General features: G+C 40.8%; 1 protein-coding gene across 3 annotated transcripts; it reads left to right on the top strand.

Moving 5' to 3' along the window:
- The first annotated feature begins 35 nt into the window (after positions 1–35).
- CCDC62 (coiled-coil domain containing 62) lies at positions 36–16,567 on the top strand. 3 transcript variants are annotated; one of them, XM_054082336.1, is made up of 12 exons: positions 36–335; positions 1,134–1,272; positions 1,502–1,694; positions 2,364–2,491; positions 3,268–3,369; positions 3,700–3,853; positions 3,941–4,042; positions 5,163–5,251; positions 6,219–6,286; positions 6,905–7,654; positions 11,336–11,513; positions 12,008–16,567. In XM_054082336.1, exons 2-12 carry the CDS (start codon positions 1,258–1,260, stop codon positions 12,158–12,160), a joined length of 1,932 nt encoding a protein of 643 aa, XP_053938311.1. In that variant the 5' UTR covers positions 36–335; positions 1,134–1,257; the 3' UTR covers positions 12,161–16,567. The 3 variants fall into 3 exon arrangements, 2 of the variants coding, with proteins under 2 accessions (XP_053938311.1, XP_053938312.1); XM_054082337.1 differs by having other exon boundaries at positions 93–1,272; positions 11,336–11,488; positions 12,008–12,159; XR_008452717.1 differs by lacking the exon at positions 12,008–16,567 and having other exon boundaries at positions 93–1,272; positions 6,905–8,994; positions 11,336–11,466.
- Positions 16,568–17,360: the final 793 nt, after the last annotated feature.

Genomic DNA, 17,360 nt, shown 5'->3' on the forward strand with positions numbered 1-17,360 from the left:
GATATTTGCCAAAGTTAAATTGGGTTTCTATCATGCTTATGCATGAAATAGATTGAAATAAAATTACTGTTCCTCACCAAATACAGTTTCTGGATTTTATACAGCTACTTTCCTCTAACATTCTTACGGGAAAATAGTAATATAGGTCATTAAAAGCTTGTTTTTCATTTGCTGTCATTTCCACTGAAGGTAAGTGAACAAGGCTGCTGTGCAGAAACTCCCACCATTTACCTGCATGAAACCATAGAAATCTGAATGGAACAAACGTGCTGAAGGTTTGCCAACAAAGGAAAATGGAACCTGAAGTAATCAAGCAGTTGGACTAGATGATTGTTGTAGGTCCCTGCGACTGAACTGTTCTATCTTACTAAGTGGAAACACTGAGGAACATGTGAATATGTCTGAAATGTTTAGCCTATTTGCACAATTCCAAATATGCTCCTAACCCCGCTGGAGCGATTTCAGTGGCTCAATACTTTCACATACTGCTCACTCAGGAGTGGTAGTGATTAGCACAACTGTATGGTGACCACTGTTTGATTCCAAGCACTGTTCTCGCACTGGGTAAGGTGGGGTGCAGCCGAGCAGATCTGCTCTCCGTGCTCTTGCTAACAGCCTCGAGCATCAACGCGGTGCAATTTCTGTGGTCCATTTAATAACATTTAATGCTCCCTGGTGGCAGAGTCTTGGAATTGATATTCTCTGATCACTGTAAAGCCTAGATGAGGCCACGTCCAAGGGGGTGTTATGTTGCACACCTTCTTCTCCTGCCCATAAAGTTCTTTTTGTGATTTTTTGTCTGTAAGTTGATGGTTTAGTTAGAACGGTGTCTGTAAAGAGATAAGGGAATCACTGTAGTTGTACCATTTAAAAGCTGAGCAGGGTAGTTACTGCCATTCCTTAACATCCAGTCGAGTTCTTACTCGTCTCTTATGAACATTATTAATCCTCACGTTTTCCCAGGCTCCTCCACCCTCCGGGCGTGGGACTCGAACTCGCCGCAGAAGGAGGCGGAGCTTCTGCTTAACCGTCCCGGGGCGGGCACTTAACGGCTGGCGGGGGCGGGTTCGGCGAGAGGGAAGATGGGGTAGTGCTGCTGTTGGGGCTCACCGTTTCCCTTCTGACTCCTGCAGGGTTGCCCGGTCAGTGGCGGTGAGCCAGCGATGCTTAAATCTGAGGCAGCTCCGAGCTGAATGCTGCAGTCACAGAGTGACCGGTGTCTGCTAATGCCTGGCAGTGCTCAGGTCCTCAGCCCCTATGAATTCGCCCCAGGTAACAAATGAAAGGACTGAAAAGTCACTGCTCTGTTTTTAGCGTGAAAGTACTCATTCCATTGCTAACAGCTTCAGTCAAGATGGTACCACAAGCAGAAGGAATGCTTTTAGAATGGTCTCTGTTCATAATATAAAAATATTTTTATTTAAGTTAACCCCCTGAGTTTATTATCAGAGAAATTGTCACTTCTTCATGTTTAAATGTGTCCGTGTGCTGCCTTTTACAGAAACTTAGCCCGACCCTTGAGAAAAGCACCATTGAGAGGCAGAGGCAAGAGCTCCAGCTTTTAATTGCGGAACTGAAAGATCGTGATAAGGAGCTCAGTGACATGGTTGCAATGCATCAGAGACAGCTTCGCTCCTGGGAAGATGATCGGCAAAAACTTCTGACTTTATCAGAGCAATGCAACTTATTAAAGAGTAAGTATTATATAGATAATATAATAATAAGATAATATAATAGTAAGATAATTATCATAGTAAAGACTAAGTATTATGTCTCATTAAGAATGAGACCCTGTTCTTCTCACTACGTTCAGGTCTTATACCCATCAGTAACAGTTTTGCGTCATATAAGAAACTGTTTCCTGCCCTTCAGCCTTAAATTTGGTTGTCTTCTTTCTGAGATCAAAACTTCCACAACGGTACTAAAGCAATCTGATCTTGAAGGGGGTATGATAATCAGATAGCTCAGTCTCATTTGCATATGCTAATTGCGTCTCTAGATTCTTGAAAAAAATCTGATGAGATGAATGTGGGGGAAGAGAACATTGTGCAGATATGCTGATGTGCTGCAAAGCCCTGTGTCCGGAGGATCAGCTGTACAGCTCTGACATCCACAAGCCACCCAGCTGATCACCTAGCAGCTCTGAACTCTCCTGTTTGACAGCTCTAGCACAGAGGGCACCACAGAGTTCATATTTCATCTGACCTGTGTAGCTTGACTATCCTGTTTCAGAGTGTGTGATGCAAGCATCCATTTCTGAACCACATAATTTTAAAACACTGGTTAAATTATGTCTAAGATTTTTAAAATTGCATGAGAGTATCAGAGTTATCTCACAGATACCTTTTCTCCCTTCTTTTCAGATGAGCTGAACAAGAGAAATGAAATTATAAAATCACTGACCAAAAGGTTAAAGTTCTTAGAATCTCAGCAGAATGACAGTAAGATGTCTGAAAATACACAGCAGAACTTTAAAGAGCTGTCTCAAAAGGTAACAGATGCAACTGTGGGCTCTGGAGGTAGGAGTTGAGTAATGGTCTGATTTGCAGTTCGTACGTGTACAGAATGACAGTGGCATTTGTGAGTGAATAAATATTTCATATTCATTGCAAGTGTCTTTTAGTACAGTAAGGCTGATTAAGGTATAATTGATTGCTTGGCAGTGGGGAGGGGGGGCAAAAAAGCTTTTGTAAAGTAGGGTTTTGGAATTTGCAGTTTGTTTGCTTAGTTTTGGGCAACACCACTCAGAACTGACGTGCCTCCAAAAAAGCCAGGCACTTTGACTGCAAAAGGCAGCGTTGACCACCAGAAAAGCATGGGTACTTGCTTGGGAAGTTCCAGAAAGTTTTATTTACAGCTTTGATTACTCTGATGTAATGTAACATTCTGGAAGCAGTTTGTGGATGTGAAAATAATAGGTGTTCAAGGGTTCTAAATTTTTTGAAAGTGATTTGGCAATGATGTATTTATTGCTGTAACTTTCCCCTCTGTATGCAATCTAGTAGAACAGTATTGTGCATTTTCATCTCATCAGCTTGACTTAAGACAAGCAGGATATTAAGAACCTTCATTTGCAAGCAACTTTGGTTGTAATGAATTGAGGAAGAATTTTTGCTCTAGCTGTCTTTTCTCCAGCTCCTCACAGCTTGCTTGGAATTTCACATCACTGTCTGTGATGTTTAAGTAAAATTGTGCATGTATTTACTGGAAAAATAGTAACTTTGAATCATTGATGCAGTATCTGACTTTCTTATTTCTGTTCACCAGGAGAAAAATCAAAGAACTCCCTGCTCAGTTTTGGAACTGTCTGCTAAAACCAACCATCTGCAAGCAGGAGAACAGGAGCGTTTTACTGTGCTTAAGCTGAAGGTAACATCTGTTGTCTTGTTAGGCAGTAAATGTGATCAAACTGTAGTGTAGTGATTGGTGACTGTACCGTGGTGGTTTAGTCACTGTTGATCTTACTCCTGTTTAATGCTTAGGCTTGTTTGAGAAGGGAAAAGTGGTCAGCAAACAATAAACTGGTTTATTTTCATGAACAAGCTTGTTTCCTGCCTTTGTTTTTTTATGTTTTTCCTCAAGAGCTCAGAAGGATGTCTGTGAAGTAGCTGTAACTACTTCAGTAAGAAGTACAGTTGTTTTGTCAGAATTCATGCATTTAGATAAAACAGTAATAATATATTCTATTTCCTATTTCAGGATGAACTTACAATTGAAACAACTACATCTAAATCCAGAAAGCGGGAAAGTTTATTGGGTGGAGCAAAGACGGAGGAGTTCATTCTCAACAAAGAAAGGCAAGACCTCGAACTGAGATTGAAAGAACTGATACTTGAAACAAATAAGCTGAAAGGTAAATCTTTATATTGGGCACCTAATTAAGTGTAGACCAGCCTGATTTTTTTTTTTATTCTTAGAAATATAACGTTTTGTTTTAAAGATGATCTCTGTGAAAAGACAAAAGAAAATAATAAGCAGCAGGAAGAAATTCTTCACCTCAAACAGGAAAACGAGTGCTTGAGGCAAGAGCTTGCACTTGCTGGTAAGTGTGGTCACTTGGCTTTTCATGCCTTAGCTTTCAACAGCTCAGTGACTTCTAGACAACAATAGTTCGCTAGTATCTGTGAAGGAGACATCTTATCTACTTTTCTGGCAGTTTAATAAAGGTATAGGCCTTTGTGTGTGATTCGTCTCTGAAAGCAATATCTAGGGCTTCTTCAGGGACAGTTTATATCATCTTGGAGAATCACAGAGTTCACCAATATGATCACATGTGGAGGAATAAATGGCTCAGAGGATTCTCTTGAACACTTTTGAGATTTTGTGGTATTAATGCAATAAATGGAGGTGGCATTCTCCCTTCTGACACAGCTTGCACAGAAAATGGTGACCTACTGAAGCCACATGCAAAGCCTACCGCTTAGGCCCTATGAAATTACCAGCCTATCCACTCCCCCTGGTGTTTGTTTGTATGGAAGCAGTCTGTTTGCAAATTCACTTTTTTTGCTTGCTTTTTTGGCTTAGACCAGTTTAATGTGCGGGGCTTGGTGAACTGCAGCTTGCTGCCTGTTGATATCTTTGCTTTGATTTTGAGTAGAGAGGAACTCTTCGGTGCTGCTGGATGAGAAAGGCAGACTAATGGTTACAGCAGTAGCTTTACAGACAAGCAATATATACCTTGCAAGATTAGGTGACCACAGATGTCCTCTGCTGTAAGATTATTTACTTGCCTATCACTTTTTATCTGCCATTACCTTTGCCAAGTATTGATCCCACGTCTCATTATTTTAAAAACACTAGTAAAGGGAAGTATTTCCCAGCACTTCCCTGTACAAGGCATGAATTAGAATTAATTACTCAGTTTCCTTTCTGTGAAGAATGTTAACATGAAGAAGTAAAATGAATCAGTCAGTGAAGCAGAGGATTGCTGCTAGTAAAATAAAGCTGGTGAAAGGTCTGAGGAAAATACTCTATTTTAGTTACCTTACAGGTTTTGTGCTTTTCATGTTTAGAGGGGAAACCGATCCTGTTGATCTTAAGAAAATCCCTTTGTTTTGTTTAGGTATTGGTTTCTGCTGCTAAAGACATGCACCTTAACAAATGTATTTGCTTTGTGTCTGTTCACTTCAAGTAATTAAAAAATTGCATATATTTTGAAACAGTTGAGAAAGCAAAGACAAAGGATCAACTTCTTCAGTTTGCCAAGTCTAAACAAGCACGGACTGATGCAGAACTGTCAAGTTTGCGACAGGTACAATCCTAATAGTGTTTCTACACTGACATTATGAAGACATTTTTCAGTATCATCAGATCTGCATGGAACACTATAAAATAGTTAGATCTGGCTATTCTTAATTAAGAAAAAAGTTAGCATGTGCTGTTTCTGCCTTGCTGGGGTCCCTATAGAATGTTTTTTTTGTTGTTTCTTTTTTAAATTAAAAACCCTTGGTACAAATTCTTGTATATTTGCATGTCCTTTTAGCCTTTCTTGTGTAATTGTATTTACTTGGTCCTACAATGAGCAAATACCACCCACCCTCATAGCAGTAAAGCGAGGAACCCTGTTGAGATAACAGTTTGTCGGTGTTTGTGTGTGCATAACCAGAAAGTGCTAGGCTCGAAGTCATGTGAAAGGCAGTGGGAGTGGGGCGGGCTGCCTTGCACACATCCCCAAGGTGAACTCATGCAGCATAAAGGAGCACGGTGTACTGAAAAATCTTTTTTTTCAAGATAAACTTCAAGAAAGCAGGAGGTCCTGCTTTCACCTGTGCTCTGCTGAGTTTCTCAAGGCATATTCAATTATTTTTTATTGCAAATAGTTGATCAACGTGCTATCTTCTACATTAGCTTTACAAAAATCCCCTGCAGTGAAAACCAAATACCGTGATCATCATCAATTCAGCATAACTTTGAACAACGTAACAACAACATGTATGAAATATTGAATAACAATAGTGCTGTTGTAGTGTGGTTCTATTTTAGATGAACACCACAGTCTTCTAATAGAAATACCGTTTATTGCTGCAAAACTATTTTCTGAAATACCTGCAGAGATGGCCCCTTAGATTTAGAAGGCTTTGACAATAGTTTTACTGCAGGTATTGGTTTATTAAAATATTTTGAGGATATTTTTGGAAGGCAAGCAATGTGTTAGTACCCGATGACAGGGTTCCTGCACTCCAGACTTTCTCTAATATGCATCGCTATCTTTAAAACAGATCTACATAAAGCAGCTGCATGACTTGCAATTTCTTCATGTCAATTTGGAGAGCTCTCAGGAATTAAGGTAAAAGCATGAAAAAGTGGCACATGAAAGGAGGTAATATTTTTTTTCCCCAGTAGTTTACTCTTGGAGAGAGATTTCACTGTTGAGCCACAGTTAACGTCCTGTGGGAGGCTTGTGCTGTGTCAAGATGGCTTTGCTGTACTCAGCCACAAACATCCAGTGAAGGTGTCAGATACCTTTTTTAACTTGTTCAGGAGAAAGCATGAGTATCATTCACAGAATAAAGCGTTGTATGCAGGCCAGACAGTTAATGACTTCTTTAAAAATTGAATAGTCTGGTAGGAGGGGTGTTAATTTGGCCTGTTACTAATTTTGTTTAAAAATCAGAGCTTATTTTGCTTTCAGACTAGGAAATCAGTGTACACCCTGGAGGTTCAGACAGGATCACCACACTATATAAAGCATGAGGGAACTCTCAGTCTGATTTTGGAAAGTAACAGCCAAATCTGGGCAGACTTCTGTCGGGTTTTGGCTGGGTACAGCTGCCTGTTGGTGTCTGAACTACTGCAGAACCATGGCTAGAGTGTCTGGTTAATGTCTAGCTTTAACCTTGAGTACAGTTATGTATACTCTTTAAATTCAGTATTTCTGACTGTTTTCTTTATCATGCCATTGTAGCAGAGGTACGGCATTCTTTGTCCCTGAAAGTAACAGCCAGATAGACACAGTTTGGACTGAGGGCACCCATAGGATATGTGAGAAGTGTGGAACTGCACAATATCCAAAAAGGAGGGTAAAAACCACCTCGGAGACGTGTGAAGTAGATGATAGTTTGTTACTGAATACATCAAACTTGGAGGAAACTACCTCAAAATACTTAAACCAGTGTCAGAAAGTTGTGAAAGTCTTGGCTGGCCTTGCAGAAGAAGAAGAAAAGCAGGATGTTGCATCAAGCTCTGATCAGCTAAGCAGCATAGGATTGTGTGAGGCAAACAACACAAGGCCATTGAGAAACAGGGAAACTTCTGAGAATGGAGTGGAGAGCAGAGATCGACAAACCTTTCAGTCGTCTTTACTTCAATGCAAGCATTGCCTTAAATTCAGTTCTTGTGTAGATTCACAAAACAGTTTGAGCCAAAACACTGTCACAGCTGACAAATCTGATAATGAAAATAAAACTTGGCAAGAGCGAACCGAAATTCTTTTTGACCAGAAAAGCAGAGACACTCCTGTTGCAATGCACAAGTCTGAATCTGATTCACGTAGCGATGACTTCATCATAAAAAAAGATGTATTGTGGAAGCCAGTATCAGATCAGGAATGGCTGAAGATTTTCAAACCCATAAAAGGAGATGGAAATATACAGCATGGAAAAGATTTCAACTGTCTCAAAACTGCACAGGAGATGAAATGTGCCAGCTCAAAAAGGTTATGTGCTTGTTAGTTTTAAGAAATTGATAGATACAAGTTGGAGTTACATAGAAACTTCGGTGTACAAGTTCTCAATAATTTGTGTTATCTTAGGAGATGTTTAAAGTAACTGCTGTTTTAAATTTATTCCACCCACATGCAAAGTAGTACATTTAAATAAGTTTAAAATAGCTCTAAGGTACCATGATTCTATTTTGATGCTTTTTTTTTTTTTCATATCTCCTGTCGCCAAGAGTTGCGTGGGTAGGAGAAGCTGCAGTAGCACATAACTTGCCAAATAAAATCATTCAGAAAAATGCAGATTAAAAAAATTCTGATTTTTTTTTAAATCCTGGGTTTTGTTTTGGGCAAAATATGTTCTGACCAGAGTTGGACTTGTGCAGTGGTATTTCTGTAAGGCAAGAAACAAACCTGGATTTTGTGGGGTGCTTACTGGCTATGTTATTTCTGTTGAGAAATCACACAGTGGCTGGACAAGAATGTAGGACACAGCTCTTCTGCACAGGCAGCTTTCCTCACTCAGGGCAAGAAAATGAGATGGCAAGATGTAAGGGACAGCAATCTGTCCACTCTCCAGTGCATCTCTGTGCATGGGATTTGATCCCTAAGTTTATATTGGGGGAAAAAAAAAAAGTATGTGTGGTTGGAGATGAGCAGAATGAGGTTTCTAATGCTGCGAAGCGTTGGAAAAATACTCAGGTTTCTTAGTGGTATTGGAAGGTGTCCAAGATAGAAACAGTCCTTCACATTTATGGAAGTGGTTTTATGCCTGCACAAGCAAGGGCATTCAGTGCTGTGACTTTCTGTGGACTTGTGTTGGTTCCTCTATTCCAAAAAAAATGACTTACCAGCTCTGTTTTGGAAGGATCTCTGAAGTTTTAGAGAGATTTCATAGCTGCCTTTTAGACATAGAAGAGGAGTAGCTTTTCAGCCGGTAGTTCGACAAGTACAATAAATGAACAGCTCTTTAAACCTGTTAAGGATTTTAGCCAGCGAGTCAATGTTAGGGAAGAATGGCAATATCTGATATACTGATGCTTTCATTCTGTGTTGGTTTTAAACCAAAAATATAATAGAAAGGGTTACTGCAGTGAGACAGACCTGTTCAGAAACAAGGTGAATGGGCAGCCATTGAAAAAGAATGCTGTCCTGGCACATTCCCATGCAGCTCAGCTGAGCTTCACTCTGTGTGTGGACTCTCTCTAGCTTCCGCATCTATAAATCATTAAAAAGATTCCATTCCCCTTTCATCTACCCTGACCTTTCTTATCTGCTCCCCCAGTGGCACAAATGACATGCTGCTGTCCCTCCAGATCTCTTTTTGAGGCTGAATCTTGGTAACTGCTTTCACTTTGTCTTGTCCTTAAGGGTGTTTTAGGGGAGAAGGAATAAATTCAACCCAATGCAGATAGAGGAGATATCCTTCAGCAGGGAGGGCTGCTCTGACTGTTTGGGTTTGCTGCTGAGCTATCAAATTTTCTTGGTGCCTGCCTTTGGTCCTAGGAGCTCTCCTAACTGGAGGTGGATTATCCCAGTGCAAATCCCAGACTGCTTGCCCTCCAGCCTTTGCTGACTCTGATTTGCCACCAAATGAATTCTTGCACCATAAATGGGAGGAAGGCTGTAGTATTGCAGTCTTCAGTGTGGGCTTCTTGTTAAGGCATTAATGACAGAAACCAAACACAGCATTCCTTCTGGGATTTGAATCTGGATGCTCCAGTTTTCCACTGCTGGCTTCATCGTGCTGATGATGTATTTCGTGTGCAGGGAAGGGTGCTGGCACCTCCCTGTCAGCCCAGCAAATATTTTTGACGTGAGTTCTTGAATTCTGGAACAGCCAACAAGAAAGCTATTAACACAGTCAAATACCTTATCCTACTGCAAGAGCGATTGTGAAATAACTGTAGGGCAGGAATCATTTCTGTGTGCTCTGACTTAGTGATTTCATTTATGTTGGACCAGCATTTGCTGCCTTTGGATTTTTATCTCAGTTCTGGTTTTAAAGATGGAGCGTCAGCAGTTTAGGTGTTCGGTGCGCTCTTGCTGGACTGAGCCACCCCTTCCGTGAGCCATTTCCCTGCCTCAAAATCAAACTGCGTGGTTCCCCCCCTCCCTCCTAACCTATGCGTTCCTCAAAGCTCGCTGCACCTCCTCACGTCCCCTGCTTCTAGGCTGGTGCAGCCCATTCCCTCGCATCTCTCCAGAGCCATTCCTCGTTCATAAGCTCTTGTCTCTCACAAACCTGTTGGATCCCAGTGTTTTACAAGAGAAGTGAAATGAGTTGCAGCAGATGGGTCTGAGCTGGCATCTCTCAACAAGGGCTTTGCCTTAGATTGAATGTCATTTAAAAATAAACCTTTTTGTAACAGTCTTGCCAGGTGGGGGTTGTGTTGTATCTACAGAATATTTAGTGGAATGTTGTGATTTTGAAGATGGTATTCTTTTATATATGCATATTTTTAAATTATAATTATTAGACATCTTATTTGGGGAAATGGTCGCTCTTGTATTTACTTTTTTAAAACTGGATGAAGTGGAAATCAGCAGTTGAAAATGAAATTCACTGCATAGCTTGTAACTGCCAGCCGAAACCAGGGTGCATCTTTGTATGAGCCGCAGAGAGCACTCAGTGCTATGTGAGGACAGCCGTCGGGGACAGAGGGCTCAGTTAGGGTGCGGTGCTGCTGGGTTCTTGGGCTATGAAAGCAAGTGGACAAGGCGTTTTCAAACATACTATAATTCTGGTCTTAATTTGTGATTAATTGGTGCTGGAGCCCCGTGAGGGATTTGATACATTTTGATAAAATTGTGTTTTGTCTAGGGCAGGCTGTAATGAAGTTCACTTTTAGTATGGCAAAGATGTAAGAGAACAGTTTCTGTCCTTTGACAAGCATGGTAAGGGCTGAAGAGCTTTTGTATTAGGGCAAGCTTGGCGTGGCTGAGTCGGTGTTCTGACAGTAATAATGTTCACGGTATGATTTGTTGCTTTAAATGTTTTTTAAATTGCTTTTCAGATGCTCCTAAATAGAACACGTACGGATATACCCAGTGCTAAATTGGAGTTTTGTTTTGCTTTAAAACCTGGGGGAAGATGTACACCACTAGATTGTATGCTTCAGCTCCACACTGAAATGGCAGTCAGGGAGCTGAGCTTCGGGCGTAATCACAGATTGCCTGAACAGCTCTTTACTGTTTGCTGCTGTATTTAAAAATAAATAAGATAAAGCCTCTTTGGGAAAGCTCTCTTGTGATCTCTGAAGTGAGATGATGACTTAAAAACACTGTGAAATTCCTGTGAAAAGCACACTTACAAATATTAATTTACATAATGGTTGATTAAAAAAAAAAAGGTGTAGGGTATGAGAGAAGAAAGCATTGGGAGGAAGTAGATAGTGCCGTTGTGTGCTCTTCGCAAGGTTAAATAGATTCTGAAGAACAGTGGTAACAGCTGTTCTTGAAACTGGTTGAATGTCAAAACTGTTGCCCTCAGAGGATGAAACTGATCTAATGAAGCTGTTAAACATGGGAAACCACTCTGAGGAACAGGGTAATCTCACATGCTTGGTGGTTTTCTTGGCTCCAGACCAAGATGTCATGTCATATCCTGATTTTCCTTTGGAAGGTGGAAAAGGATGGTGATGCTCTCTCTGTCAATGTCTTCCTTTTTGGTTTTAACAGTGAAGAAAATGTGGATCTGAATTCTTTTCACTTGGATTCTCCCTGTTTGACATCCACCCAGAAAAGAGACAGGCCTCGAAGATGTGAGAAGTGCTCCGATGAAGACTTCCCTCTGGAGATCGATGACCTTCCAGGGACTAAGCAAACAAACAGGTGCTGCTGTGCTACCGTTGACCAAGTCAGTATTTTATTGCAGAATGCACTTCGTTAATTTTAAGGGGAATTGTAACTGATGGTAGGAAAGGGAGCGTCTGCCAGCATGGAAGACCTAGGAACTGGAGACCTGAGACAGCAGGCTTAAAGCAAAAGTGGTAAAATGTTTTTTTCATGTGTTTTGGGCAGCATAAATATAAATGAGATAAAAAAAATAAGCTTTTTAAATGAAAGATTTTAGAATAACAGATGCTGGCTGATATATGTTAATGCCAATAAAGCACAATATCTGAGTATGTTTAGACACAGTTATTAGAAGCTAAAAAAAGTTGCCTTTAGGAAAGACCCCTATGTTTGCTAGAAATATCAACATTTAGACAGTCTGGAGCAGTGTTACCTAGCAGTACTTTGAATGGAGACATTTCAAAATGAAGGCGATGATTCTTGGTATGTTATAATCCTTTGACATATTCCAGAAATATCGTTTTATAACTTTGGCTCACTTTCTGTCTCCTCCAGGACACCGGTTTCCCCATAAGTAGGCTGCAGCATGCATTGGCTGAGTCTCAACAGATGGTTGCTGATCTGGAGCTTAGCACTCCCCTCCACGCGAGCCCTTGCTGCAGTCCAAGCAGCAGCAGCATTAATGTAGTATATATTGCTCTCAGATGACTACATTTAGGTGTCTGAGAAGACTGATTACAAACATCCTTTCCCTTATGCTTGACTTGTGCTACAACATTATAAACGATATCCTCCTCAGGCTTTACTAAAGAGAAAATTTCCGCATACCTTAAAGTGAAGTACTTGGGTTTTTTTATAGGATTCTTTATGGCTCCTCAAGGTCATGGAAGGATTTGACTTTTCCATGTGCCTAAACAGATGGAAGGAAGAAGTCATTTTGGAGCAAGCTGTAGGAGGCCTAGAAAAAAGCGAGCATAAGTATGACTTAAATTCAAAACTGGCTTATTACGCTAGGTGTATTTGTGGAAAGGAGGACACTATAGGAAATAGGTGATGTATAGCATAGTTTTATATATGAATTTAAACCAGACCCTCAGCTTAAATAACTGTAGAGAGCATACTCAACGGTCAAAGAAAATAACCTATATATAGCTGTCATGGCAATTTATTTTATGAGCATGAATAGGGAATTTCAGACCTGAGTATGTGGGCAATAGGAGTAATCGGAGAAGGGGGCACTTGTTTTTGTCAATATCCTGAAGAATCTCTACCTTGTTTTACAAGGGGAGTGTACAACACAGTACTAGAAATGAGTAACTCTTGCTGGTGTGTATCACAAAGGAAGGATTTAGGCTTACGATTTTAAAGCAGACTCCTAATGAGGAGGCTGCGTGCTGAAACCTCTCTCTCAAAATGTTGCACTCTTTATATTTTTAGACGAACTTGACCAGAACAACGTTACTGTGAGTAACAGACAAAGTAATCTTGATAACATTCGGAACCATAAAACCCTAGCTGTGCCAGCACTGACTGACAGAGTATAAAGGTTGTGTGCTGACATTTGCATAAACTGAAAGGGTATTTTGTTCAGAAGTTCATCTGCAGAATTTAATTCAGTGTGAAAGACAGCAGCAGTGTAGTCTTTTGCAAAGAGACTGTCCTGTAGGAGGGATTCCTGAAAAGCTCTCTGTAGAACAGTGGTTGCCTGTGGCTCTTGCCCAGCCCCATCAGCTGTCTGGCTCCTGCTCGCTGGTTGGCGCGTCCCAGCTCAGCTAAACCGGCTGTCCTTTAGCATGACTCTGCTTTATAGCCTGATCGTGTGTTTTTGAGCTTGGAAATTTGCTTCTCATTCAGAATGGTTCCTTTACTGGACAGAAAGTAAAGCAGGCTCATGTTTACTGGTGGGGGTAGCTTCTGAACCACATCTGTAGAACTTTGATCTACTTCCAGAGCGGTTCTGGGCAAAAACTTGCCAAGCATGTTTTAGTTAATCTATGCAGGCCAACTAATCTGTACTTAAAAACAGGTTTACCTGAGGCTGTTTTAAACTGCGCTTTAGAACACATAAGATGTCTCAAATATAACCCTTAGAATTTCATCACTAAGAATTTGTACCTGTTGGATTCTGTGCCCTGTTTGAGAGAGGGATGAGAAGAGGGAATTAAAAAGCATATCCTTGCTGCTTGCCATTTAGAACCTGGCAGCTCTGTAATTTTATTATCTGCGATCTTCCACGTAGTGTTTTTGCATTACAATGCAGACAACAGAACTTGCAGAAGTTCTCCACAGAAACAAGTTTACTGCTGCAGAGGAGAGAGATGCTAAAATTCCATTCTTTTCTCTATGATGTTTTGTGAGTATGAAGATGTTTTCAACTTGATATCTTTGTTGTTGTTTCCTTCTTTATAAATGCATCTTCACTATTAAAACATGTCTGTGGACTTCTGAGATGAGCCTGGCACAAGATTCTAAGTGCACTGGCTCAGAACGCATTTCCAATAAACCTCTTGTGAGTACTGTAACAGCAAACAGATATTAAGGCAGCAAGTAATTCCTTTAGTCAAATAATTGAACTTTCATCAAGCGTGTTCCTCATCCTCTGGGTAGTCAGACCTCACAGCTCCATTCCCGAGTACCTGCACACTGCTTATTGTAGTTAAAATCCTTCTGTGTGTTACAGATAACAGGATCAAGGATATGAACATTGTTGAATAAGAGATCGGGAAGTGTTTTTCAGTGCCACAGCCAAAGGCCGTTTTAGCATATTGTTCCTGGGCTCAGAGCTCCCAAAGTAGATTGTATTGAATAGAGCTGTTTCAGAATATAAAAAGCAGCCTTGCCCACAGCGGATTGTTTTCTTCTTTTCGAATCAGGAAATTTCTCACTCTCTGATTATTTGTTCCACTAATGTGAATTGGATGCTTGCAATAGGCACCACATTGTCTGGTTCTGAGGACAAAAGAGTAACCAGATATGGTTAAAATACCGAACACCACATGAAACTGAATAAGAACTAGCAACAACGGGGAGAAAAATCGACGAAACAAGAAATCTTCCAGTGCTGACACAACTCAAGCGCATGTCTGCAAAGAGACGTTATTACGCAGCAGGCTGAAGTGTAAAGCTTTGTGGCAATTCATTTCTTAAGCTGATCAATGTCAGTCCCCTGGGAAGCTGGTGCTCAGTTCTTTTCTCTTGGTATATTCAACCTACAGTCCCTGAACTGCTTCTGTCCTCTGTGCCCCTGGGGAGTGGGGCTGGTTTGTAGCACCCTCGTGTTCTGCTGTTTCTGCAGGAATGCCTTGCATTAAGGATGGAGACACTAAGTCTTCTTTCCAAATAAGTTGGGTCTGCTTAGCGCACGCTAATGGGACACTCATAGGAAATGGATGCTGAGTAGCTGGAATGCCTTACTCTGCTCGAATGTTCCTATGTAGAAATCTCTTCCTAAAGAGAGCCTTAAGATAAAAGAAGCTGGAGGTTTTATAGATCGAAGCCAGCGCTGTGACTTGCATCCTGAAACCACTGATGGTAAAAAGTTTCAAGAGCAAATCCCCCAAACTGCTGAGCACCACGCTGATGCAGCAAAGCAGTAAGCATGCGCTTAGCCTACAGAAATAATCTCATTTGCTTCAAGTGAGAAAGAACTGGTGGAACAAATGTTCCCACAATTCACTGTAGATCCCTGACAAGAACTGGTGACTGTGCAAGTCACTGGCTGCTGCCTAATTCTTATTTTCTTCATTTATTAAAAGGCAGCAAATCACTGCAATCAGTTAAACCCAAAGCAGCTTTTGCAGAGTTGACGGCAGGCTCAGAAATAACTAATGTTTGTGCAGTTTCCTATAGAGAAGTGATGGAATTGATTTGATTGGGTTGGGGTTTTTCTTAATTGCTTTGAAATCATTTGAGGGCAGGTGCACTGATAAACATCAGGTTAATTTCCTGACTAGCTGACAGGGATTTAGCCATTTACATCAGTCAGTTGTTTTTCCTTTAGAGGGAGATTGGGTGGGGAAGAGTTGAAGAGGCAAGAGAGGAAAGCAATGAGTAAAAGGATATATTCAGTGTTGGATACCATAGCATGTGCCACTGCTTGTAAACTGTGACTCAGTGACTGGCAGAGGGCACAAAGATCACTCCTTTTTGCAAAACAAACTGGAAAGGTTTTATTTCATAACACTCCAGTGGTGTCCCTGAGACTTGGCTTTCAGTGAAGTGCTTTGTTTACTTTTCTGCTCTTTATATTTTTATTCCATGCTTTTATTCCGTCTGCACTGTCAGAATTTATATAGTAAATCGACACCAATGTGCTTACTTAATACACGTTAGTGGAAATTTTCCTGTGTTTTAATAGGAATCTGTAATTTTCTGCAGTGGATGAAGAAGTTTCTAATATAGAATTAATTATGAGATCTGAAGATCATCAACCTGTCAGCTACAACGGAAAATTACCTGATGTTTTTCCCATGGTTCTCTGAGTGTTTGAAAGACACAAGTGGCAAAAAGATGGGACTATGTGGGCATATACTTTATCTTCAAATAAAACATAGAATTATGCCAAGATTAACAAAACTATTTTTATAACAGAGAGCTCAGGTTAAATACTAGCTTGTGTTTTAAGAATCTTAAGTCTGTAATTGTTACGACATAGGAATTATTTTTTTTTACTGTTTTTTATGGTGGCTCAGAAATATTTATAGAATATGACACAGCCGAGCATTCTTTTTTTTTTGTTAGTTTATTGTTTTTGTCCTGGACTTCTTGCCCTGTAGAGAGAGATGAATAATGTTTATAGGAAGTTCCCAATTAGCGTTGTAACCAGGAACTGCCTCCTACATTGTTGAAATTGGAGAGCTGTCACCCACAAGATGGGCAAAACAACCTCTTCCCCCGTCAGGAACTATTTATTCTAACAAAAGCTTTAACAAGATCAGGTGTGGGTATGGGCTCTGGCAGAAGAAAAGCTTAATCTGAGCTGCTCGTTAGCATTAGAACTGGTTTTATCTTTGATTATTGGGCAAGAAGCCTTCTGTTATCACAATTGGAATTTATTTTTTAACTAAAAGATCAAAGAAGCTAATAAAGGTGAAACCTTTGCGGGCTCTTTGTTCCATATTTAACACACTGTCCAACACATTTAGCATTTAATTTATGAGGGTTCTCTGGGCTCTAGGACACCAACTGCCAAATACACTCAGTGGGTCACTCAGTCGTGTGCAGTTTGGGACATGTTTGCCAAGTCCACATTGCTGAGCTCTGCGCCAGCATTCTTCCTGCGTGGGGGCAGCTTGGAGGTGGGAGTCGCTGGCTCTATCCACTGCCACAAAATTAATTGCAGTGAAATACACCACTTGCACCCTTGTTAACTCTTTCATATAATTTTTGCTTTCTCTTTAATTACCTAAATGACAGCCTGCTGTCCTTCGTGTACTAATGGCATCAAAATTAGTTGACCAATTCTGGTAGCTGCTGTCCTACAACTTCTGTCCTTCCCCGCCTGCGTGCGTTAGCCTGCGTGCGTTACCCCCAGGGGGAATCTTTGCATCTCAGTTTTTTTCGTTTCCCCAGACTTTTAAAGCACATTTGATTCCTCTGCCTGTGGAGAAACTTTATGGGCTCCATCCTCAAGATCTGTTGCTGTGAGTATGACAAAAATTCCCCTTGGAAAAGGTACCAATGGCAATACTACGATGCTCACCCTGAAGCTGTTCAGCAACTGGACCCCAGGTCAAGCCCTAGAGAAACTGGTGCAGCTTCCTCGTGTAAATGTTCGGTATTAGTGGATGAATGCAGTGACCCCCCTTGTGGGTTTAAAATCCTCTACTGCTGGCTTCATAATCCATGGAGAACACTGAGCTCCAGCGATTCAACAAGGGTCTGCAGAGTCCTAGGATTCGGTGTTGGG

Source organism: Cuculus canorus, chromosome 17, assembly GCF_017976375.1.
Source record: "Cuculus canorus isolate bCucCan1 chromosome 17, bCucCan1.pri, whole genome shotgun sequence".
NCBI lineage: Eukaryota > Metazoa > Chordata > Aves > Cuculiformes > Cuculidae > Cuculus > Cuculus canorus.

What these genes read in the sequence shown, in the direction of transcription:
- CCDC62 (XM_054082336.1), top strand. An exon ending in TTAAAGAGCTGTCTCAAAAG is followed by an intron (nt 2,492 to 3,267) that starts GTAACAGATGCA and finishes TCTGTTCACCAG; the next exon opens with GAGAAAAATCAAAGAACTCC. An exon ending in GCAAGAGCTTGCACTTGCTG is followed by an intron (nt 4,043 to 5,162) that starts GTAAGTGTGGTC and finishes ATTTTGAAACAG; the next exon opens with TTGAGAAAGCAAAGACAAAG.